Genomic DNA, 25195 nt, shown 5'->3' with positions numbered 1-25195 from the left:
TGATGTACAATGTCGCATTACACAAAAACGTAATATACAATTCGTGTACGGATGCAGATCCGCAACTACTGAGTGGAACCAAATACAATAGTATCACCTTAGATAATGCTGACGCTACAGACGACAGTGGTACACTGGTACGGTGACTTGTTGACACAGCAGATGAGACTGTATAATGAACGGGATAACTTAGGTCGGAATAGATGCCCACACACTGCAGCGGTGGCGATGGCAATAGCGTGAAAATAAGTCCGAACATAATTTTACCACCAGCGCTGCAGTGTGTCCTAGCAGTTTCCGGGTGTGTTGCGGATATGCGATATGGGTGGCGACCGGATGCAATCATGACTGATGGAACGATAAGTATAAACGTACACAGTACCAGTTATCAGTGTAATTTTGCGATGGTCCAATGAGTAATGACAAAGCTCTTTTAGGCTTTTGAATAGCAGCGGCTGAGTCGCCGGTAGCCGTCAAGACTGCGACACATATTATACTCGTGTATAAACTACCGTGCAGGTCACCACTGTTATCACCCATGGTATAGCTGCAGACTTATATGAGTTCACCTCCGTAGTAACGCATTTGCGAAATTCTATCGAGGTAACCAGTTACCATATTACGAGTAGGTGTATTGTAAAATGTTATGATAAAAAAAAATTGTCTTTAAAATGTTATGACAGAAATAAAAAATTGGATATCAGATAAGATATAGACAGGATCACCATAATTTAATATGTTTTTTTTAATACGTAGTATAAATAGATGCATGATTGATTATACAATAGATATTGTACAAATATATATTGGTAAGCACTACTGGTACTATAGAATAACGGGACAACCTTATATAATACCAATTTTTAAAATTATAACAGACACAAGGTGATAAAATTACAATGGTAATTAATATTAATCATAAACTTCAAATGCCTTTAAATGACACAATTTATTACTATTATTAAATACTACAATAGTATTTCGGAATTAATATGATGATTTTATGTACACATTTTGTTTCAATTTAAAAATTTTCAAAAGAATTACCTAATCATAATTATCTTGTTTATATTCTATGGAAAACTTCATCGCCTGGATATAAATGGCGACGTATCACACACGCAACCATCACTCAAAATAGTTTAAAAATACGGATAGGATTAATTATGGATTCTAAAAAACATTTGTCATCGCCTTTGAAAAGTGGTTGAGCAAATTTTGGATTACATGGTGTTGTTATATTATACAAACTATCAAAATCATGTTCAGAAATAATTTTCAAAAATTTGCTATTTCAAGCAGCTCAAAAAAACAGTCAAAACTTTCACGAACACGACGATAATTGTAAAAAGAATTAGCTCGTTTTAAAATAATGCGTTTGTTCAACAATTTCTTAATTGCTTAAAATATCGATACAACTGTTTAACTGTATATGCTTGAGTTGCACTTAATGTAGCCAAATTTCACTTGGGTAAAACCGGTAATAATTGCGAATAATTACAATCGAGCTCATAACATCTTTTAGGTACATTATAATAATGTACTGATTCAGGTACTAATAATATATTACTAAAAAAGTACTAAATACGCCATAATATCCATAAATAAAACTAATAAAATTTTTAAAATTTAAATCTCACATTATGATTCGTACATTATCTGATTATCTTCACCAAATTATCGTGCATACCATTTGAGCATCAACATACCGAACAAAAGAAAACTATAAAATATAATTAAAATAACTTTTAATACCAAATTAGGTATAAAAGTGTTTCGGAAATTTTTATTAAAACCCCATTTTTAACAAATTTAGTTCTATCATTATCTACTCTTAACCCAAGTGCAGTTCGTTTATCCCAATTAAATTAGTTTGACGTCATATTAAAATAGAAGCTATTAAAGAATATTATGTAAAATAATAATTTATGTTTATTTAAAAACGATCAATTTATGTATTTTTATTCCAAAATAAATCAATGATTTCGTTTGCAAAACAATAAGTCAAAATTGAAATTTTATAGCAAAACAAATATAGTTTTAGGAGATGTTAATGGTTATGACATGGACAATTTAATTTATTAATTTTTAAAAATGTAATATTATGGTATTTTTTATTTAGTAAGAAATCAACGCAGTAATTTTGCATAAAAACTAACGGGTACAATTATTATTCTTTATATAATATAGGAAAGTCTTACAAAAGACACAAATATTAATAAAACGACTTTTTCAATAAGATATAATAATTAGAATTATTTTGATTTATTCTTATTCCCTTGAAGTTTCAGACAATTTAACTGTTATCCGCTAGCTTCTATAGCGGCTAGATAAATTAACTCGATGTAATGTTTTCAGATAATCTATTATTTTTTTCGAGTACCCATAAATGTGTTATATAAACACAGAATAATATTTTTTAGTCATTATAATATTGTCATTTTACACTTGCACAAATCACACAAACTAATATAATAATATGAGAAAGAGAAAGAGCGAGACAATCGATGCACGTTCGCCACGCCACATTATTGTTCCTAAACAAATATTATACTTTTATAAGTCTGCTAAAGTCGATCATTTTGCCTTACCATATAGTCCTTATGTTTCATTTGTAGATTTTAGAACAAATGTTTATGACAAAAACAGCAGAAATGTTTACTTAATTGTTATAATGCATAAATACTAAAATATAAAAGCACTGGCTTAGTATTTATAATAGCTTAATACTTATTCAGAATCTAATCATTTTAGGTATATTTTTTGAAAAGAAAACTAATCCTCGCACTTTGTAGTTCTCTGAATAATAACTATGACTTCATTTAAAGTTTCAATAATATTAACTGTGATATTTTTTATCAGCAATTGTGTCAAAGGAGGTAACAACTACAATATTTATTTATGAATTTTAAACTTAATAAATATAAATATTTTTTTTTCTAGACTACTCAGGAGGTAAGAAACTTAATTTCGATAAGTAATTATTAAAAAATATTATAATTTATTTGTAACCATGAAAAAGAAATTTTATTGTATGAACTTGGTACACCTATATATATTTCAACGATACTTTCAAATATTATTTTGTACAAAATATTGAAATTTTGAATAAATAATATACAATATACATATACCTATGTAATATCAAACGATCAATTTAATGCAGAATTTATTTTTGATTTCTAGAAATAAATGGTGAGAGACTTAAATTCACTTTATATTAGTAAATTATATAAATAATACATTTATGATTAATTTAAAAAAAATAGCATAACTATTACTTAAAATATACATGTAGGTACTGAATAGTACATTATTATAGTACCTAATCAATGATTGTTAAATATTTAAATATTAAATCTCAAATAATTTATTTTTATATTTTTTTAGAATGCAATGGTAAGGGACTTTATATCAATAAATTATTAAAAGTATTTAAATTTTTGTACTAGGTAGGTCTTTATGATATTAAAAAATCGTCACAAGATTTATTTCATACCGAAATTTAACTCTATATTATGCATAACATATTTTTTTTAATCAGATAGATACTTATTCTTTTAAATTACCGTTAATTTATTATGAAAATCCTTTTGTACCAGTGAGTAGAATCACAAGTATTATAATTAACTTTAATTATTTATAAATTCGGATGAAAGAGATGAATGTATTGATTCTACAATAGTGTATGTGTTATTTTTTTGTGTATGTACAAGATAAGTTGTCGAAATAATACCTCAATTTAAAACTTGAGGGGTGGTTTACGGTAGCAAATTCAATATTCTTGATGCATTATAAAGATTAAAATCAAGAAATTTACAGTAGTTTTCAAAAAAATCGGGGGGGGGGGAGGAAAAACGGGAATTTTTAAGAAAAACCTGTTTGTGAGACGATCAATTTTTCTATATTGTTATTGTAAATGAATCACTGTAAATACTTGAAATAGTTTGTATTAGGTTATCTATGGAGGGTTAAATTTTCAAAATAGTATGATTTTTTTTTGAGATATTTATAGATAACAGAAGTTTTCTATCATTTAAGAATTTTTTTTTGAAATGCCAATTAAATAATTTTGGAAGACAAAAATACTTTAAAATGTAATGTATGGATTTATACAAGTTTTTGTTATTCTAGTAAAAAATATCAAAAATCGTTTGTCACAATTTTTGTACAAGTGTTTAAAATTCAAATATTGACAAAAATCCATAAAAATTATGAATATTTACAAATTATTTAGTAGTTAAAAATTTATAAAAAATATTGTATATGAAGCTAAGAACTGAAAGTTTAATACAAGATTCTCCATGAGTTTGTCTTACAATAATTATTAAAGAAGTTAAAAGTTAGCCAATTAAAAAAAATGTATCTCTAGCTTAAATTTTTACGAAATCCAAAATTAATTTGTAAAAGAACGATTTACTATCATATAATTTTAGATTTTTGTTATAGTTAAAAATGTCTAGTCATAGAAGCTTGAAACATACACTAGTTAGTAGTTATTGAAATTGGCAATTTCTGTACAAGATTTACTGGATTTTATTGGAATATGCGGGTCATTAAAATATAAACCATCTTTTTCACTGCTCAGTGGAAAATATTTCCTAGGTTAACAAATCAGTTCCACTTGGAATTTTTTTTCATATTCAATGAATAATGATACCGATCATTGTATTTATATTTAACTCATCCGTTTTAGTGATCTATTCTATGTCGAAGTCCACTCGATACCTACTCTATAGCAAAGTGTTACCCACCACCCTTATTTTTATTTAATGATATTGACGCAAAAATATGCATTAAAAACTTCGAGTATTTGATCACAAACATTGTGAAATGTATTGTATCTATACTTAATAAGCATACGAAAAAGTTAACCAAAAAAAATTTACGAATGCATAAAAGTCCTTGCTCAATTGATGACTAATAAAATACATTTGAATAAAGTTTGTAAAGCAAAAGTGTTTGCTTACTTCCGTCATTTTTTTATTTAATTATATTTTTTTGAAACATTATTTTCAATAATTTTACTAATATTATATCTTTATTTTTTGTAAAATAACTAACAGAAAATTTGACAAAAGTTGGGTTTAAATGTATGTATATGTATATGATATCAATAAATGTTATTATATCAATTTTTATGTATTTAATTAGATAAAATAAATGAAACTATTGTATAATGACATATAATATAACATATTTGCATCTTATACCTATTAATATTAAAAGTTAACAATACGTAAATCTGCGTATAACATAAAAACGTCTAATGTAATACATTATATTTATGTAGATACCACACAATTTGCAAATTTTAATGTCGCAATGCAATATAGTAAGTAATTAAAAGTGGTATACAGTATACACCATACACAAATATGTCAGATGGTTATGTTTAAATAATTAAATGTATTTAATGTTATATAATTATTATAATGATTACTAACCAGTAACTTTATTATTATACGGTGTGTATCGTATTATACCTATGAATAATAAATACAATATAACAATTTTTTCATAAATTGTGTCATAACTCACGTTTGTGGATCATTATTATGCAATACTAGGGATACAAGTTAACGGTGACCAGATATTTAAAGACCATGTGAGCGAAGTATTTGAAAACTACGACAATGAAGATGTGAGTTTTGTAAATTAATTTTTCATGTAATACACACAGCAACTACACTTTCTCGTGTAACCAAAAACTATTTATTCATCAATACAACTTTTTCAAACCTAAAATATAACAATCAGTATTTCTATCTAAATATTATAGTATTTATAAAAATAAATAAAAAATAATAATTTGAATTAAATTAAATAAAAATGTATTCGATGAAATAGAATTCACACTAAATCAAAATATTCAAAATTAAATTTTCTTTATTTTCATTATCTTTATATAAACTGATTATTAGTGTAGTAAACAGGCAATAACAGATACCTTCAGAGTTTACATTTTTTTGAAGAAATAGTAGACGAAAAAGAAAATCTCCTCATCTCTTATTAAGAGCTAGTATAAACACAATTCGGGTGTTTCTTTAATATTATGTAAAATGTATATTTAACAAATACAGGCACTTCTTTTAAATATCTCTACCAGTACATTAATCTCTAATATGCCGAATATTGACCTTTTTTTTCAATAATATTCTAATATTTTCCATGATATCTTATAAAATACAATTTTATCTTCCACTGCTTGTGAGATACGAAGTGTAATTCGTTTCTTGCAAGCCATAGGAATGGCTCAAATTGATCTCCAGCTATGAGTGATTTTTATAGACCAGAGTTTCAAACCGAAGATATTCGAGATGATTTCAAATTGTACTTGGAAATATTGGGTTATAACGGAAAAAATATTGAATTTGTTTTATTCGAGTTTAAAAGATTAATGAAGGATATACAATTTAACAAAATATTAAGCTTAGCGGTAAAGAAGAAAAAACCACTGTTGTAGATAATTTGAAAAATAGTCGCACAAATGTATGTATAGAAAAGTGCCCCTTTTCAAAGTAACTACATTTTAATAGATTAATAGAGTGATAAAAGCTGCACAACCAAATACTTGAATATTAGGAAATCCTTATTTTACCAAACAAAATACATTTTGAATATTTTGCAGCATTACCTTCGAATTCTCAACAAGTCAAACAAATATTTATTTCTGACATTTGTTAATTAGTTACATTAGATTTGAATCTAATGTATTCAACTGTGAGTCGGTTGGCTTGTATGTTAACAAAATTATCAAAATATAGTTCTGGTTTTTATTTTTTAAAACTTCATTTTTTGTGGTTTTCTAAAAAATATATACATTCGACATATCTATTAATTTTGAATTTTATACATAATAACAATGTAATAATTAATATTAATATTCAGTATATCAAGTAATAATATACTTTAATTACAAGACAATAAAAAATAACGATAACTTTTATCTAATTTAAACTAAATATTTTAAGCATATAATTATTGCTTGCAAATTTCTTTATTAATTATTATTGATTATTTACATTATCATCAAAATACACTAAACAAAAAATAAATCAATAGAAAAAAATCTCTTTTTGTTCAGGTAGTTGTTTTAAAATTGAGTCACATAATTAGGTGATTCTAATGCACCATCTGCCATTTGTAATTTACTATTCTTATCTTGTTTTTGAAATTATGTCTTAACATTTCCCAATTTTAATATTTCATTGCAAAGACCACAGATCACAGGTTTATTGTGTTTAATTATGTTTTCAACAGAGCACATTATATAGACCAATAAAATCAAGAATACCACAGGATGACATTGAAAGTATGTTATTTCATATATTTTTACAATAGCTATACAGATGTGATCATCTTTCATATGTGTTAACCAAAATTTTAAATTATACAACCTATCAGTATTTTTTTGATAAACGAGTTCGACAAACATTTTTTAAAATCTATAATATAAGGATAATTTTTAAAAGTATAGTTTTAAAAATCATATACCCAAATATTATTAGAATAAGCAAGATTAAATATATTAGATTAATAAATAATTCCCAGATTGTCATGGGTAGATAACGAGTATCCGTTATACAGGGTGATTCTTCTATCAAACAACACTCGTTATTTCAAAAAGTATTGACTTTTTTCAAAATGTAAGATCCATACTGTTCTAGAATTATAGAACTCTTCCATATTTACACCCTTATATTTATTAGGTAAACCACTATGAACTTTTGATTTTAAAATGACAACCTATACTTAAAATGTCATAAATTAATAAGGCTATTTTTTTATGAATTATCACATTCAACATTTCATTTTTCGTTTATCCGTTAATGAGATATAGCTTCTCAAAGTTGGGTAGTTTTGTGAAGTGTTTATTAAGTGTAAATGTGTGATAGCTAGTCAGTAGGTAAGTAGTAATAATTAGTAATATTAGTCTAATTAATTATAATTAAATGAAAATTGATAATAAGCTATGGCAGGTAGTAACAAGTAGGAACAAATATGAAATATTATCACCACGACTCCGCTACACTGTGGGGTCGACGATATCGAATTCATTATTATTATAGCTAAAGGATATTACAAATAAAAATTCCAGTTCTGACGGTGCTAATTAGTACAGATATATAACACCTAAAAATCTTCTAAGACTGACCAACTTTGAACAGCTATAAGTTATAACTCACCGACGGATTAACGAAAGTTAGAAATTTTAACGTGAAAATTCATAAAAAAATGGCTTTTATTAATTAATTAATGTAATTATTAATATTTAAAAATAAAATAATAAAATTGTATTTGAAAATAGAAAGTTGATAGCTTTTTTACTATTAAATATGAGAGTGAAAAAAATTAAAATTTTATACAGTTGTAGAAAAACATGTATCAACAAATTTGAAAATATATACTTTTTGAAATAATAAGTGTTGTTTAATAAAAGAATCGCCCTGTATCAATAACCGTATTTTAATATCGAATAGAATTAGAAAAAAATATTTGTAGGAACACTGTTGACAAAGAAAAAACTTGTTTAAGATTGTAATTTGTAGAATATTATATTTAATCTTTAAATTATTACCGACAGCATATATATTTACTTTCTATACGAGTATCATAGGCAACAATATTGACACCTTTGAAGGTAAGTACCTAATATTCTTAAATATATTTATTTTTATAATTATTTATACAAATAATTTATAGAATTCTTCCCAGATATATTAAACTTATATTTGTCTCGTATTTGTATTTTTGTGTTCATAATGTAACAAGTAAAAAGAGTATAACATATTATTTTATTAATTTATTACAGCAATGGTACTGACTCCAAGTCAATTTTGTATAAAAGAACGTGAGTAATCGTATAAATATGCATAAAATATATATTCAAATTTAATAGCTATAAAATATTCCAGTACCTATAATATTTTGTACCAAATAATATTATGAATATTTGAGTAAAATAAATAGATTTCCATTAATCTAAATATTTAAAACTATAACCATTTAAGTAACGGAGGAAAATTTTACCGATTATTTGTTTTAAATTACAAGAAAATAAAGCTATACTCATTAAAAGAAAGATCATAATTTTCAATTTAAATATCAAGTTCAATCATAATATACGTACTTCGAACGCAAATCAAACAAAATTTCGTTAATATATTTTCGATATTTTTTTCAAATAGGTAGCTCTTATGAATTCATTTGGAAAGTGTGAGAATACATAGTATAAAAAAAAGCTCCAAAATTTGATATCAAATCAATTTTAACGCATGATTTAACACATGATATAGAAAAAAACACTATAATTTTAAATCCAACGCATTCCGCATGACTTTCAAAATAAAAAAATTGAAAAATTTGACTTGGAATTTATTATTGTACCAAATATGTAATATAAAATAATTTATAATTATTTTATTATGTTAACAGTTCGGGCTGTAGAAAATAATTTACAAAGTGAGGTCACACCTTTTTTTATTATTAATATAATAATTGTACATATACATTAAGACATACGTTACTTAGTATCTATACTTCTATAATGATATAGTAACTCATTAAAAACGTTGGAGTTAAATGAATAGCATTTATAAATACAGAGCGCCCCTCAAGAGGAGGGGGGCTAATGGACCTTGAGTATAGGGGCCCGGCTATTTTAAGGGCCCGTGAGCCAGTTGAATTTATTTGTAATTTTTGAAATTTTAGTAGAAATATTTATTTTATATTAAATAATATTGTAAAATAACATTTTATAAAATATATATATTATATATACAAATGTATTTAGTCATTGATTAATATAGTTAATTTAATATTTAACCATTGATTACGCGGATCTCAAAGTCCACAAAATAACTTAATAACTTAGATAATTTAAAAATATATAAATTAAAATAAACTTGCTTTTTTCTTTTCTTATTTAGATATATTGTAATAACAAAATAGAAAAGACATTATTAATGTTGAAATAGTTATGAATCTTGATTTTTTATAATTTACTAGCTGACCTGATAGATAATATGTTGTCCTGTCTTAACAATGAATATTGAATTTGAATTGGTATAATTAAAAAACAAATATTATTCCAAAAATTGTTATATAGATGGTAAATTGTATTTTTGGAAGTTTTATAAAGGGCTCTGACAAACATTTAGTAAAGGAGCCCAAAATTGTATTTGGGGGCCTTGTATGAATTATAAATCAATTTAGTTAACTTTAAAGAATTAAATAATATATTTGTTAAGCATAACTGTAATATTAACACAACAATAACCATAGTCAATTTCAATTACTTAAAAAAAACTTACTTTATTTGACTAATAATTATAACAACATTCATTCAAATCATTATAGTACTCCTGTATTTAATAATTTATTATAAATATTGAAAAAAAAATATGATTCTATTCCATTCTACTGTAAATATAGTTGAATTAAATATGATTCTAAATAAGTAAATATAAAACTTATTTCTAATATATAATTTGTTTGTACTTTTAGATTGTATAAGTAAGATAACTGGCATAATGTTAATTAATTATCTAACCTAATAAATAATCTTATGAGATTCAAAGTCAACAAATGAAAATATTAAAAAATAAATTATTTTATCAATCCCTTAATAACTAATAGTATAACCAAAGCTGGGCATTAACAAGTTAAAAAGTTACTTTTAACTAAGTTACTTAACGAGTTACTTTTTTTTAAAGAAGTAACTTCTATCATAACGAATTACTTTTTTTTTAAGAAACTTCTAACTCTTAAAGCGTTTATTTATTTTATAGGCACGTCAAGTTATTTTTTTTCTTTGTACGAACCTCAAAAATGTATTATTGCATTTTGTATAATAAAAAAAATAATAATAATAATAACAATAATTATTATATTAAATATAAATTATTCTGCTATATATTATTATGTAGGTATCGAGTATTCTAAATATTATAGACTGTCGAAGTATTCTACAATACCTATGTCTAGATTTTAAAATAACGTGTTCAAATACAAGTATAGAGACCTATTATTGATTAAATAAACTATAATATTATAGTTACTGTATATTTAAACAATACTAATAGTTAATGGATCTTACAAAATGTCAAAATATACCAAACGACTTATGAGAAATAAAGAATAATATTTTATATAATTTCTTTTTCATAGAATATAGTATATCTAAATATTAAACAATAGTGCAATGCGTGTAATTATTATTTGGAAAAGAAAAACATATATTTAATATTATCAATACCCAATATCCCATATAGGTACGTTAGTAAACTCAGTTTTTCAAATTTCAAATTTATGGTTTGTTATATTTAAATTCATTCATGGAAATGATAAGAATAATTTTACTCGGAGTGAGGGAGTGACCAATTATATTTACTATTTACTAATTTAATTATTTTATTAGATTTCATAATTAATAAGTACCTACAGCAAAATACATTCTTTAAGATATAAAGACCTGCAATCTACATTATAATATTATCATAACAAAAACCCTTCGTAAACTTCATGTAAAAATGGCTAAGTAAAAAAAAATATTAGATCTTTAAGCACTATAAAGATGTGATATCATGAATTAATGCTAAGTATATTGTATTTAAGTAAACGTATTTTGTTTCAATAATTTATTTACTTGGCGAGGAATTATTTCTTAAAAGAAACAAAGTGTGATGAATAATATAATAAAATGGCGAAGAACTATTACAATATAACTTATTATTATTTAAAACATATTATTATTAATATTTATACACTATTCTGTGGCGCTGGATGTTATTTGTAAATCTTTAACATGAAGTGTAAATGGTATAATTATAAGTTTTATATGAAAAAAAAAGTAACTTATTTTTAACTAAGTTAAGTTACTTATTTTTTCCAATTAACTTGTAACTTTAACAAGTTAAATAAAAAATAAAAGTAACTTCTAACTTAAAATTTAACTAAGATTTTTTCAAATTAACTTAACGAGTTAAATAAAAGAGTTAACTTGCCCAGCCTTGAGTATAACAAAACGGTCCTATAAAATCACATAATGTCTTTTCGATCAATTAATCATAAATATAATAGTTAATTATTTCCCATCTTTCTATGATTGACAGTTTATAATTACAGCACAACTTTATGAACTGCCATAAAAGGCTCTCTTTAAATGTTATCATTTATTTATTCTTATGACACCATGGTAATATTATATTAATAACTAATAACAATTTTAAGGAGAGCTTATTTAAATTGTGTACAGTATTAAGTTTCCAACATAATATATTAGTTCATTATTATATTATATTGAATTTTAGTGAGATATTATTATTTTACCCAGACTTAATATAATATAAAAACTAACAATACATGTTGATGTTTAATGATTATTGTTGAAGGTATCATTTAAAAAATGAATTCAAAATTGTGTTTGTATCAACTATATTAACAATAAATTTGTCTGATTATATTTTTTTAAACAGATAATATTGTTGCAACAGGTGTATATACCGGTAAGTGTATACATATTTGACGTAAAACATATTCTTGAACACAGAGATCTTGGTGGTAAATTTTCAAATGTTCTTCTTAACTGTAGCATACATTATAACAAATATCATTAAGAGTTTATTATTTATTATAAATTCTTATTAAATTATTGCAATTTGAGAAATATGAATAAAATGATTTCCATAACTTAAATACTAATAATAATATAATTTTAAAAAAGATACGCAGACATAATATACATGTTTATGTTAAGTGCACATTATTGGTCTAACTTCATTAAAAACATGCTTGTACATAACATTGTATTTTTTGACTGTTATAAACAATTTTATCTTGGTTTTATTACATTGAAAATTCGTTGAATGTTCTGTAGAAAAATTCCAAACATGGGGGTACCTACTAGCGTAAAGTTATTAATTCTATGCAATTTATACATATATTATTGGTATCAACTGAAGGGTATAGCGAAAATAATCCAATACTAAAAATATAGAACCCTCTACTTAGTCACATTTTATACAACCTGATTTTAAATGAACGTCTAATGGGATATATAAATTATAAATTTAAATACGATCAGAAAACATTAAAATTATAGTAGAATAAGATAAATATCTATTATTGGATGTAATAATAAAATATATATTATTTATTTATTAGAGTATAATCAATTCAAAAATGCGATTGAGTCATATGACTTAAGTAAGAAAATTATTATAGTTTACCTATAACTTTAATGATTGATTTTATTTTACTAATCAAGTTTTACTAATATATTATTATCTATGAAGTTGGGATTACATAAAAAATAAATACATAATATAAATGCATTTGATTTATTAAAACGTCAAAAACAAAACAAGAAACTTAATTGCCATCAATTAATAATTTTAATTGAATTTTATTTTCACGAATTGTCAATAAATTCGTCTTTGTTTACAAAGCTAATTACATCCCTTGGGTGTAACATATTCTATAATATTAATTTTACATTAATATCGGTTATGTCATAATTTTAATCTTATAACTTTTATACACATGGCGTATCATTTTGAATTGAAAAACAACCTGAGTAGGTACACGTCTTGCCATTTTTCTTTATACCTATACATATTTTAGAAGCGGTTCTTTTTCAGTCACTAGTGCCTTCTGTGGTTTCTATTTCAGTTGATTCTTTTTTCTGTACCTTCTGAATAACTAATTAGTTAGTCTTCCGCTTCGTCGTTTAAATTATATCACTTTAAATTGGTTAGATAAACTGTTGTTGCATATTGACATACTGTCATTGATTATCCAGTATTTAAAGTTAGGTTAAAAGCTCGTTTAAAAATAACAATATCCCCTAACTTATACTCAATTAGTTTGGAATAGCTGGCTGCATATCCTAACTCCTAAGTCCACAAATGCTATTCATCCAGTATGCGCACAATCTAGTCTAATTTATTGCTATAATTTGTCTATTTTGTTGACAGAGCATGATATAGAACTTCTTTTGATATACTGACATACTGGGTTAATTGTCATATAATATACACATAAAAATTGATTAGGAGATTCCTTTCTACATTGATAACGCCCGATATACATACAGTAACAATAATTTTATGAATATGTACAAGACTAAACACTAAATCAATTGTCACAGCGTGTCTCATAACAGATTTCTCAACAGATAGGTAACTTCTCTAATCAACTCTCCACAAAACTCTGTGACTATAGTATCACAATGCAATCATCTTATGTTTTATACTATAATAGTATTCTATGATAAAATATTAGTTGTCAATCGTACAATTTATAGTGTATATCGTGGTACATATATTATGTATCACGTAATATACCTAGAGAAAATCAAAATTAAAAACCTTTTTATTTAACTATTTATTTTCAAAAAATTTAATAAGTTAAATTTTTATAATATATTAGCAAATAAATTTCATTATTAATTAGGGCGGCTCCATATTGATCTGCAAGATTTACTGAAAGATATACAGCAGTATCTAACACTTACGCTCTTGATTTTAAAACCTTCGTAGACCCATATCACGAAAACGGAAACTTATGTAGTTTGTAACTATAGTAATGCATAAATATAATGATACATACGATATGCATTGTAAAGGTCCTTCTTAGGAAGAAGTGTTCCACTAAATCAGTACTCAACATTATTCCACTTACTACCGATTTGTAGATGTAAAGTGACCTTCAATTTAAGTTTATTCGCTGTATTTATAATATTATTTGTTGTTATTTTCACAATCCATACACATGCTAGCTCAACATTTATCAGCTACTAAGACTCAACGACTTGAGGGGAAGATATCTCCCTTAATATATGACTATATAGTCATTTATTATTTTTTTTTTTTTTAATTAATTATGTCATTTTTATTGTAGAAACTCGATATAACAATAAAATTGTGATACAAAAAAAAAAAGTCGGGTTAACAGCCCACAGGTTAGGTATATGCATATGCCCTTTGTCTCCCCTTACCACCAAACAAGACGCTATACTTGATATTTTTAAGATTTTATTTTAAGAGCAACTTGAAACTTAAAATATACTAATAATTATTAACATCTGCATGTATTTAATTATTTATTTATTTTTTTTTTTTTTTTTGTAGGCTTTGACAATAAAATAGGTAAAAATTACGTATTACCTAAAATATAGTTTAAGTAGCTATTACTGCGTTCGACGCATATTTACGTATCTTTTCACTCACAAGTCACAGTAATCCTGTACGTCCGGTGATCCTTACCTATTTCATTTTTGCTTTTTTCAATATAATAATTTTACAACTAGTAAAAGACAAAGAATATTTGAAAAGTACAAGCAAAACATTAAAAACTAGTGAGTTTTTTAAAGCTGAATATACCTTGTATATCAGTTTTTTTTTTTGCAACAAGTTCATGTAAATAAGCAACAATAATTTTTCGATGAAAATTATTTGCAGATTTGTAAAAGCTGGATGCATAAATTATTAAATGATGTTGTATTTAACATCAAACAACTATTAAATTTATGGTTTTATTGTTTCTTTTACTACGGCGGCGGGGCGTTTGACATTATTCAGCGGCTTCCGACTGTACAATTTAGTCCAATATTACAACAGCCGTTCCAAAATTGTTCAGTAATAAACATTTAACCATCCCATAAGATTCTAAGACAAGTTAAATTACCACCTCAAATGACACTACAGTTACAATAGGTAGAGTAATATAATGATTAGAAGTAAGATTTAAAAAGTAGGTCAGCGCATTTCGGTGGTGGATATTTGTCTATCGTACCTTCGGTCCTCGGACAGGATAGTGTAATTTTACTATAGGTATTCGATTTGAATGCAATATGATTGCATTCGATAAAAAAACGAATTTGAGCGGACGAGTTGATCTTTTTTATTTAATTTTATTCGTTTCTATGATGATAAACAAAGTCGTAATTATTTTATATTACCTACATAATGTAAATTTTTGATGTAAATTTTTTCTCCTTTAACCGCTTTTATTTTGAGTATCATTTCGAAAATCGAAAAATGACCTCTTTAAAGTACCAGCTCAAGAACATTAACTTTCAGAAATTATGCTACACTTGTACTTTTAAACAAGTCTAGGGACAGAAAAAGTGTTTACAGAATAAAAATGAAATAAACATCATTATAAAACCAATACATTCCTCGCTCCGCTCTGAATCTAAAATGTAGTTTTTAATAGTACATTTAACGATATATTTTATAATTATATTTTGTTATAGCTGAAATCAGTAGAAAATGGACAGGTAAATTATTTTGTGGAACAATTTATATAAATTTATATGAATAAAAATAATAATTATAATTTATATAAAGTATACATATACTTGATTAATAATTAATCATTTATTTATTTACATTTTTCATAAATACAGAGCAGTGCTAAGTTATTTTTTTTTTAAACGGACATCAGTTTTTATTTTAGTTTCACTTCATCCACCCATTTTTTTTTAAATGCTTTGACGAAATTTAAAAATTGGTTGATCTCAGTAAAACGCCAAAAGAATAAGTGTAGTTCGTAGAAATCAACAGTCAAATAATGATAATATTGACGACAGAGGTTCATGGTCGAGCAAAGATTATTCTACTGTGCACTGTGATTTAATAGTGGATTAAAAAAATGACTGCATTTTTTGTATAGAAAATCGTACAATAGTTTGCTAGTTTTGTTCTACTCTGAGATGAAAAGACGAATGCCAAAGCTTATGTTGTTCTAATGACAAAGTAAAATTAGATGATATAAATTATACCTCCAAAACCATTCAAATTGAATCCTTTCTTAATGAAAGTCACACAAAACATAGGGAATTCACACGCAGTATTCGTTACTACAATAATCCACTTGTATTTTGCGAGTAGATAAATTTTATTTGTATGTTTTCATTTAATAAATAGTTTCACAAATTAAACATTCTGCGGTACATTTCTTTAATTATTTTTTTTTTTTAGAGGAAGCAATGGGTTACTACCGTTTTCATTTAAAACAGGCTTCAACACCAACCGGTACGTATTTATTATTTTAATAACTTAGCTTTCAACTGGGGCATAACGTGTGCGTTACTGTATTATTAATGAAAAATCATACACAACCTAAAACAAGAAACAATAAAGATTTAAACTAAAAACAGTAAAAACAATCTTCTATCGTTTAAATTAATTTGTAATATTAATCAAAAAGATTCCGAGTAATAAAAATAAACAATACCTTATAGTAAATTTGTTGATTATGATCCATCATTATGATTACGATCGACGTGAAAGTGTGATTGCATTTAAAATCAGTATGTTCATTGAGTAGTATTAAGAAGTATGAATCTAAATATCCAACAATCAACTTTCTCTAACCTTTAACAACTTTTGGTTGGTATAGACATAAAGAAAAAACATTTAAATAAATGACTTAATAAATAATTAAAAACAAAGATACAGTGTACTATGTGTACTTTCGGTAACTCGAAGTTGATGGAGAAAAAAAAATTCGACTTACTAAAAATTTCAAGTTATCAAACAATTTATTATTTAAAAAAAAAAAGTTTATATTAATCTAGTAGTTTTCATCAAATAAATAATAAAATATTCATACCGAGTACCTACAAATTATTTTTAAAGAATTACTCCAAAGGTTATTATTTATTTTTATTTAAAACATTGTTCTCTATTCTATTTACTAAATAATCGAGTGGTTTAAATAAATCTTTCATACCTTCACTGGTTTCAATGTATTTACGTAATTTTTCTAAAGCAAATGTCGCTATTTTACTTGTTATGGTACAGCGGGTTCTATTTGCAGATTTCGACTTCTTCTTTACCATTGTCCAATATATCGGAGACGATTCGTCTTATACATATAGTACTACATGTATTTGGGTCTAAATTTGGATAAGAAAATTCGAGACAGTGTAGTCGATTTGACCCACCCGGCTACCCGGCGATCGCTGGGGGCCCCTGGACACTTTATATATTAGAGGCCCATACCTAAATGGAAAAGAATACTAAGTTAACTCGCGATTCTGGACTCGGATTCCAGAATTAATTTGTAAACTTTGAACCAATGATTTTAAATACTAGTTATATTTAATATATTATTTATTTACTAGGTATATTTTATTTAATTGTTTAATAATAAAAAAATTTAATTCCATATTAAATGTACACGGAAAATGAAATTATTATTTATTACCTTTATGTTATATGTTTATAAATATTATAAATGTAAGAAACTTTTTTGGTTTTTTGTAAGAGAGCCCTTGTAAATTACTGTACCGGGGGCCCAAACATAAGCCAGACCGACAATGATTCGAGATATCGAAATTCGAAATATTGTTTAATTAATTTTCGAATTAACAAGATTAACTATTTTAACATTAAATATTATTGTTATTTGATGGGGAATTTTATTACTCGAGATATCGAGAATTTCGATTTATCAAGGTTCTAGTTACCGAGAGTCGACTGTATTACTTTATAAACCTTTCAAAAATATAATATATTCACAAAACATTAATAATATTTTTTAAATTAACATATGTCTAAATTTTATAATTTATAGTATACTCATTACAAATTACTCACTGCGAGTATCTGAAAATATGATGTAACATCCTATAAAACCCTACTAATACGTTGTAAATACAGTTTCGCTTAAACTACATACGGTATACACGGAATAAAACATATTTCTCTAGTAATCTGTCTGAAAACCACGGTTTGAATTGACAAGAATGATTCTTATTAATACTGTCAAATTTTTATGTTTTTTTCATCAATTTTTAAATTTTTCTTTGTTTTCATTTTTTATTTATTTATTTAATTGCTTTTTTTTACATAGTCTGTGCCATTATTCATTATTTTTACAAATTCATAATAAAATAAAACGTATCAGATAACTAAATATTTATAAATTATAAAAAATACAATTACAAAAAAATATTTGAAATATTTAACTTTCTATTTAAATAATAAAAAAATTCATAATATAATATAGCTTTTATTTTTGTTTGTAGCCCATGTACTATTTAATTATGAAAATTGGTGCGTTGAATATATCAGCTCATACTTTGGACTTAGAATTCACGGTTTTATCAGTGACTGAGGATTTATCACTGGAATTAATATATCTAGCCTACCAATGAAGACATCAAGATTATTGAGGGTAGACCAAAAGTCAATAAAAAGTATATTAAATTTGTATAATGAACCTAAAAATTTAACTTAGGTAATTATCTTGTATGTTAAAATTTTTAATTTAAAAATAAATAATATTAAAATACCTACGTGGAATTCATTTTTTAGTGTTTACTCGTAGCCCGTAGTTTCCATGTGCTTGTCACTGATAAATTATCTTCTATTTTTTTAATGTGAAGGAATTATTTTTGATATAATTTTAAAACACAGCAATAGCTAGGGTTAGGTTACCTAACCTAACCTAACCTTAGCTATGTTATGTTACTTTATAGTATATATATATATTATTATTAATTATAGTCTTATTTGCATACACGTTTAACAATATCATGAAATTAGATCAATGGTTCCAACCTCTTTAATCCTTCGCCCAGTGCCGTAAAAACCGGGTGTGCAGAGTGTGCACCGCACACAGGCCTCGGGCCTCAAAATATATTTCAGGGCCTCAAAAGTCAAAAGGACTAATGACACATATTATTAAATTATTAAAATATCAAATATTAGTTATTGAATTGAAAATGGAGCCAATGTTATTTTGTATCTATTAACTAATTTACTATTATTGTTGTCGTATTACTTTGATAAGGCCTATAAATATTAGAAGTATAAATATAGATTTTCGTCCGTATTTCCATGTAATACTATTAATAGTATTATGGTATATACGGCGTACACACGTCTTGACTGATTATCGGAATTAATCGCCGATCGCCGCTGTTGTATCCTTCCCTTTACCCTACGTAGTACGTATTCACTATTCAAAATACAATTGCCTGCAATATGTGACTTTGTCGTGTTGTTGAAGTGCACACTGTAGTACCTACTGTACAATTATACTAAGTAGTTTATTACATTTTACTGTTTATTATTTTCTATTAAAACTTAAATTATGTCAAAAAGAACGTTTCAGAGTGGTTGCGAAAAGAGAAAAAAAAAAGCTAGACAATTAGTAGAAAACGAAAAATTGTCAAATTGCATACTTAGTTGGGCTAAAGGTAAGTTATTTGATGTTCATAATAGATCAAATTTGATAAAAATATGTATACCTATTTACATTCAGTGTTATATTTTTAATAATAAGTTGCGATATTTGCAAGAATAAAAATATTTTCATATAATTAAATATACGTTCTTAGGTACTTAACATATTATTAATAATTATTTTACTTTATTATATTATAATATGTATATATATATTAAAACTATGCTGCTGCTTAACACGAGACATTAATAATTATATACATATTATACATATTATACACGAATTCGAATAAACATAATTTAATTAAATTTAATTAATATTATTTATTCAGTTTCTTTTATAAGATTATATTATAATTTATGAATAAAAAAATAATATTTTAGGCTCTTCTGAATCACAAGACATGAATTCAACTTCAACTAATTCAATTAGTGTTACACAAAAAAAAGATATTAACTATAAAACTTCCTCGGATACAACTATGTCAAGTTTGTTATACTATGTTTAGCTATTAGTGATTACAATTTACTTTATAGCTAACCGAAAGTAATTTTTAAACTATTTATTTTTAATTTTAGATTTTTGTGAAATTGGTCAGGATGATGGACAAACATTAACATCTAGCTCTTATATTGAATCTGAAGAAAACAAGGATACAGGTATCTCTTTTCATACCTATTTTAATACCTAGCATAGTTATTTATGATTAACATTCACTTTTAATATAATATGTGGAACTTATTTAAAACATAATATAACCTGAAGTTTAAGATAAATATTTATAAAAATCTAAAATTCATATATTTTAATTTAAAAACAAGGCAACTGAGAAAATCATTAGGTGTCAATTTTTTTTTTATAAGTAATTCAAACAATTAGGGAAGATTGGTTACAGTTGAAACAATTTTTGATAAATTATTTATTAAAATTAATTGAAAGTAATTGATTTCAAAACTATTTATTTGTAATTTTAGATGTTCAGGATGAAAGACCAACATTATCATCTAGCTCTTATATTGAATCTGAAGAAAACAAGGATACAGGTATCTCTTTTCATACCTATTTTAATACCTAGCATAGTTATTTATGATTCACATTCACTTTTAATATAATATGTGGAACTAATTTAAAACATAATATAACCTGAAGTTTAAGATAAATATTTATAAAAATCTAAAATTCATATATTTTAATTTAAAAACAAGGCAACTGAGAAAATCATTAGGTGTCAAATTTTTTTTTATAAGTAATTCAAACAATTAGGGAAGATTGGTTACAGTTGAAACAATTTTTGATAAATTATTTATTAAAATTAATTGAAAGTAATTGATTTCAAAACTATTTATTTGTAATTTTAGATGTTCAGGATGAAAGACCAACATTATCATCTAGCTGTTGTATTGAATCTGAAGAAAACAAGGATACAGGTATCTTTTTACATATCTATTTTAATGTTTTAGATATTTTAAATATTTATTAATTTAAATCCAGAAAAAAAGCATTATTTTTTCTCTTCTCTACTTCCTAAAATTATATGCTATTAACTCCTACGAATATGCTTACGTCTGCTGGTAATTCAAATACAAATTTAGATGTATTTAATACTACATAATTTAATTAGTCAAATATTTGATTTAACTTTTGTTTTTAATTTTTTTTTCTCTGATATTCCTCTCTCTTTCTTTCTCTTACATATATTTATCACCCTATTGTTAATTAATTATATTATTCATATCACATTATATTTATATTTATTAGAAAATAATGTTGGCAATAAGATTGATATGGACCATGAACTAGATTTAAAATCAGATTACCCAACCGACCGTGGACAATTTCATGAAACTGTAACTGATACATTGAAAAGAAGCATTTTACAATTTGGTCCATGTAGGCCTAATATAAAATTTCCAAAGACTGAAAATAGATGTTTTTCAGTGCATTATTACTATATGATAACAAAGGGAGGATTAAAAATTCCACGTGATTGGTTATGCTATTCAGTGTTGTTAGATGTGACTTACTGTGAAACATGTTGGCTATTTGCTGATCGAATTAGTGGGAAATTCAATAAAGAATGGATAGAAGGTGTTAGTGATTGGCAACATTTATCACAAAGTATTCAACGGCATGAGAGTTCAATACAACACTTGTATGCATCTAAAGTTAGATCTTTATGGATGAAAAATCAAACTATTGATGTAAATATAGAAAAGCAGTACTCCCAAGAAGCTATGTTATGGAGAAATGTTTTAAAGCGTATAATAAAAATTATTTTATGTTTGACTGCTGGTAATTCAGGTTTACGTGGTAATGAAGGTAGCTTAAAGATAAAAAATCCAAATGAAGGCAATTTTATACGAACTGTAAAACTGCTTGCCGAGTTTGATCCTGTTTTAAATAATGTAATAAATGACGAAAAACAAAATATTAAATATCTCAGTCCGTTAATTCAGAACGAAATAATAGATATTTTATCTTCTGATTTACGTCGTATAATTTGTGATGACATTAGGTCTAGTTGTTTTTTCTCAGTTATCTTAGACTCAACACAAGATATAACTAAAGAAGATCAAGTTAGTCTTATAATTCGTTACACTGTTGTTAATTATGAAGAAAAGAAAGTAGAAATCAAGGAATCATTTTTAGGGTTTTTTTTATTAAAAAACCATGGTGCCTCTGATTATGCTGAACTTTTGAAACATACTCTATCCGATTATCGATTAAATATAGAAAAATGTAGAGGCCAAGGGTATGATGGGGCAGCTGTCATGAGTGGAGCTAACTCTGGAGTTCAAAAAAGAATCCTTGAAATCATACCAAATGCTACATTTGTACATTGTTGCTCTCATAATTTAAATTTGGTGATAAGTGATGCTGCCAAAAGTACCCGAGAAATATCATCTTTTTTTGAAACTGTTCAAGATGTATACAACTTTTTTAGTTCCAGTGCACCACGGTGGTCTCAACTAGCTCTTGGGGAAGAAGAAAGTGTCAAATTAAGAAAAAGAACATTAAAAAAAATGTGTGCTACGCGTTGGGAAGCGCGTCACAATGCCTTATTTTCACTGAAACAGCGTTTTGTTGATGTTTTAAAAGCTTTTACTAAAATTCAGCTAACAAGTACTAAAAAAGATGAGATTAATATAGCCACAGCTCTTAAAAAGAAGCTTGAATCTGCAGAGTTTGTTTTACTTTTATGTGTTTGGGAAAAAATTCTGAAGTCTTTATTTGTTGTGTCCAAAATACTTCAATCTATAAATATAGATTTACAACAAGCATTTGAGCTGTTAAAAAATGCTCATGCAGACATTCTAAAATTTAGAGACGAGTTTAATATTTTTGTAGAAAATTCTAAGACTGTATGTAAATTGTGGAGCATACCCTTTAAATTTCTTAACAAACGCCAACGATTTGCAACAAAGTTCTATGATGAGTTTGATACTGATAGAAGTCTGACCGTAACAGAAGATAATTTTAAAGTAGCCATCTTTTATCCTTTAATAGATACTACCTTACAAAAACTCAAAGAGAGATTTGTTGGCATGCAGACAATTAATGATAATTTTAGTATATTAATACCATACACAATGACTACAATACCAGAAGGAGAATTAATTAAGTTTGCTTATGATTTTATAAATAAATACTCAGATGATATCAACTCAGATTTCACACGCCAAATTTTATCGTTAAAGAATTTTTTAATATCTAATTTTAAATGTGAAGATTTAAAAAAAATGACTATTCAAAAACTAGCAGAATATATAATTAGTAATGATTTATCTATTATATTTCCAGATATTTTTACAAGTTGTTGTATATTTATGACTATTCCTGTAACATCAGCTTCAGCGGAGCGTTCATTTTCCAAACTTAAGCTTATTAAAAATTATCTTCGTAATACTACATCACAAGATCGGTTAACTAATATTGCTTTATTAAATATTGAAAGGCTTCATACTTCGCGGATCGATGTAGATTCTATTATTAATAATTTCGCTAATTTAAAAGCCAGAAAAAAGAATTTTTTAAAATAGATTAAATTTATTTAAGTATTGTTTAAATTTAATAATTATTAATCACAAAGAAGTTACCTACAGTCCTACAAAAATACAACTACACAAGTGGTTTTAAAATACAATATTTGTTTAATTGTTTATTAATGTACTTTGTGTATTATATTATATGTTATAAAATATATATATATATTATTCTGAAAACTGTATTTTATATTTTATTTACTTTTTTATTCAGCACCACCCCCTCCAACAAAAAAAAAACAAAGAAAAAATTGAAAATTATGTATCTATAACAAGGGGCCTCTAGATTTTAGTTTGCACACAGGCCTCCAGTAGTCTAGTTACGGCACTGCCTTCGCCCCATAGTGGTTTTCAAAAATATCAACCCCCCCCCTTTTTATAATAATTTTTCATTTTTTCCCTACATTGTACAACAATGCTTACACTCTCTCTTCCACCAGAGGCGCGTATCTCCCAAATTGGGAAACACTGCATTAGATAAATAGTGCAGCTGTGTACACTGTTAAGATTAACTTATACATATTTTGTATCCAAAATGAATACCCTATTTAATAATAATATTATACATTCGACTTTATCTCTGGGCCAATATTACACTCAACGTGCTGATTCGTGTAAGAACTCCGAGTTTTAAAGGACCATCCAACTCATAAAATCAATAATTTTTTTATTACCCTAATTAATAGAATAGAGTTAAACTAGGATAAAGATATCAATGAAATACGTTTGTGACTATTCGTTCGTTAGTCACTATGATTTTTGACATTGCGTGTGACGTCATGGATTCATTCGCCGCGGCGGCGGCCATAAATTATGCACGGCAATATTTATCCGTTTTTGGTTTAACGTAAAATGCTGTTAATTAACTAATTTTTTTTCGAATGAACTAATTAAATTTATTTAAGATTACCTCATAGACTTTACATTTGTATAATTATATCACATTT

At 25.7% G+C, this 25195-nt stretch overlaps 3 protein-coding genes and 3 long non-coding RNA genes across 9 annotated transcripts in view; all 6 read left to right on the top strand.

Annotated features, from left to right (window-relative positions):
* Positions 1-19312, top strand: part of LOC126551364 (uncharacterized) — a 29648-nt gene extending 10336 nt beyond the window's left edge. Inside the window, exons 5-10 of one of the 3 annotated variants that reach the window (XM_050204474.1) lie at positions 12480-12509; positions 13168-13209; positions 15135-15152; positions 16262-16285; positions 16989-17042; positions 19043-19312. In XM_050204474.1, coding sequence (XP_050060431.1) covers positions 12480-12509; positions 13168-13209; positions 15135-15152; positions 16262-16285; positions 16989-17042; positions 19043-19131 — 257 coding nt within the window. In that variant the 3' untranslated portion in view covers positions 19132-19312. The remainder of the gene's footprint in view (positions 1-12479; positions 12510-13167; positions 13210-15134; positions 15153-16261; positions 16286-16988; positions 17043-19042) is intronic. The other 2 variants (XM_050204466.1, XM_050204475.1) reach the window with 2 other exon arrangements.
* LOC126551374 (uncharacterized) lies at positions 2718-3402 on the top strand. Its single transcript, XR_007605270.1, has 3 exons — positions 2718-2879; positions 2944-2955; positions 3187-3402. It is a non-coding gene; the product is annotated as an uncharacterized LOC126551374 (long non-coding RNA).
* LOC126551377 (uncharacterized) lies at positions 5058-5644 on the top strand. The gene is made up of 3 exons (XR_007605272.1): positions 5058-5093; positions 5294-5335; positions 5571-5644. It is a non-coding gene; the product is annotated as an uncharacterized LOC126551377 (long non-coding RNA).
* LOC126551370 (uncharacterized) lies at positions 7131-9465 on the top strand. Of its 2 annotated transcripts, none has more exons than XR_007605265.1 (4): positions 7131-7315; positions 8588-8644; positions 8816-8854; positions 9439-9465. It is a non-coding gene; the product is annotated as an uncharacterized LOC126551370 (long non-coding RNA). The 2 variants fall into 2 exon arrangements; XR_007605264.1 differs by lacking the exon at positions 9439-9465 and adding an exon at positions 9192-9370.
* Positions 19313-19599: 287 nt separating the features above from the next.
* On the top strand, positions 19600-22948 carry LOC126554585 (zinc finger MYM-type protein 1-like). Its single transcript, XM_050209666.1, has 7 exons — positions 19600-20218; positions 20589-20693; positions 20784-20864; positions 21180-21248; positions 21564-21632; positions 21964-22855; positions 22939-22948. The coding sequence occupies exons 1-7, from the start codon at positions 20113-20115 to the stop codon at positions 22946-22948; spliced, it is 1332 nt and encodes a 443-aa protein (XP_050065623.1). The 5' UTR covers positions 19600-20112.
* On the top strand, positions 22829-24319 carry LOC126551361 (52 kDa repressor of the inhibitor of the protein kinase-like). The gene has a single exon (XM_050204455.1). It carries the CDS (start codon positions 22977-22979, stop codon positions 24243-24245), a length of 1269 nt encoding a protein of 422 aa, XP_050060412.1. The 5' UTR covers positions 22829-22976; the 3' UTR covers positions 24246-24319.
* Positions 24320-25195: the final 876 nt, after the last annotated feature.

The sequence above is a fragment of the Aphis gossypii genome, chromosome 1, assembly GCF_020184175.1.
Source record: "Aphis gossypii isolate Hap1 chromosome 1, ASM2018417v2, whole genome shotgun sequence".
Taxonomy (NCBI): Eukaryota; Metazoa; Arthropoda; class Insecta; order Hemiptera; family Aphididae; genus Aphis; species Aphis gossypii.
This window is presented reverse-complemented; position numbering and strand designations above follow the sequence as displayed.

Excerpts from the sequence above, each read along its gene's own strand:
- LOC126554585 (XM_050209666.1), top strand. The coding sequence starts at position 20,113 with ATGTCAAAAAGAACGTTTCAGAGTGGTTGCGAAAAGAGAAAAAAAAAA. Across the intron at positions 20,219-20,588 it reads CATACTTAGTTGGGCTAAAG|GCTCTTCTGAATCACAAGAC; the intron begins GTAAGTTATTTG and ends ATAATATTTTAG. Across the intron at positions 20,865-21,179 it reads TGAAGAAAACAAGGATACAG|ATGTTCAGGATGAAAGACCA; the intron begins GTATCTCTTTTC and ends TTGTAATTTTAG.
- LOC126551361 (XM_050204455.1), top strand. The coding sequence starts at position 22,977 with ATGAGTGGAGCTAACTCTGGAGTTCAAAAAAGAATCCTTGAAATCATA.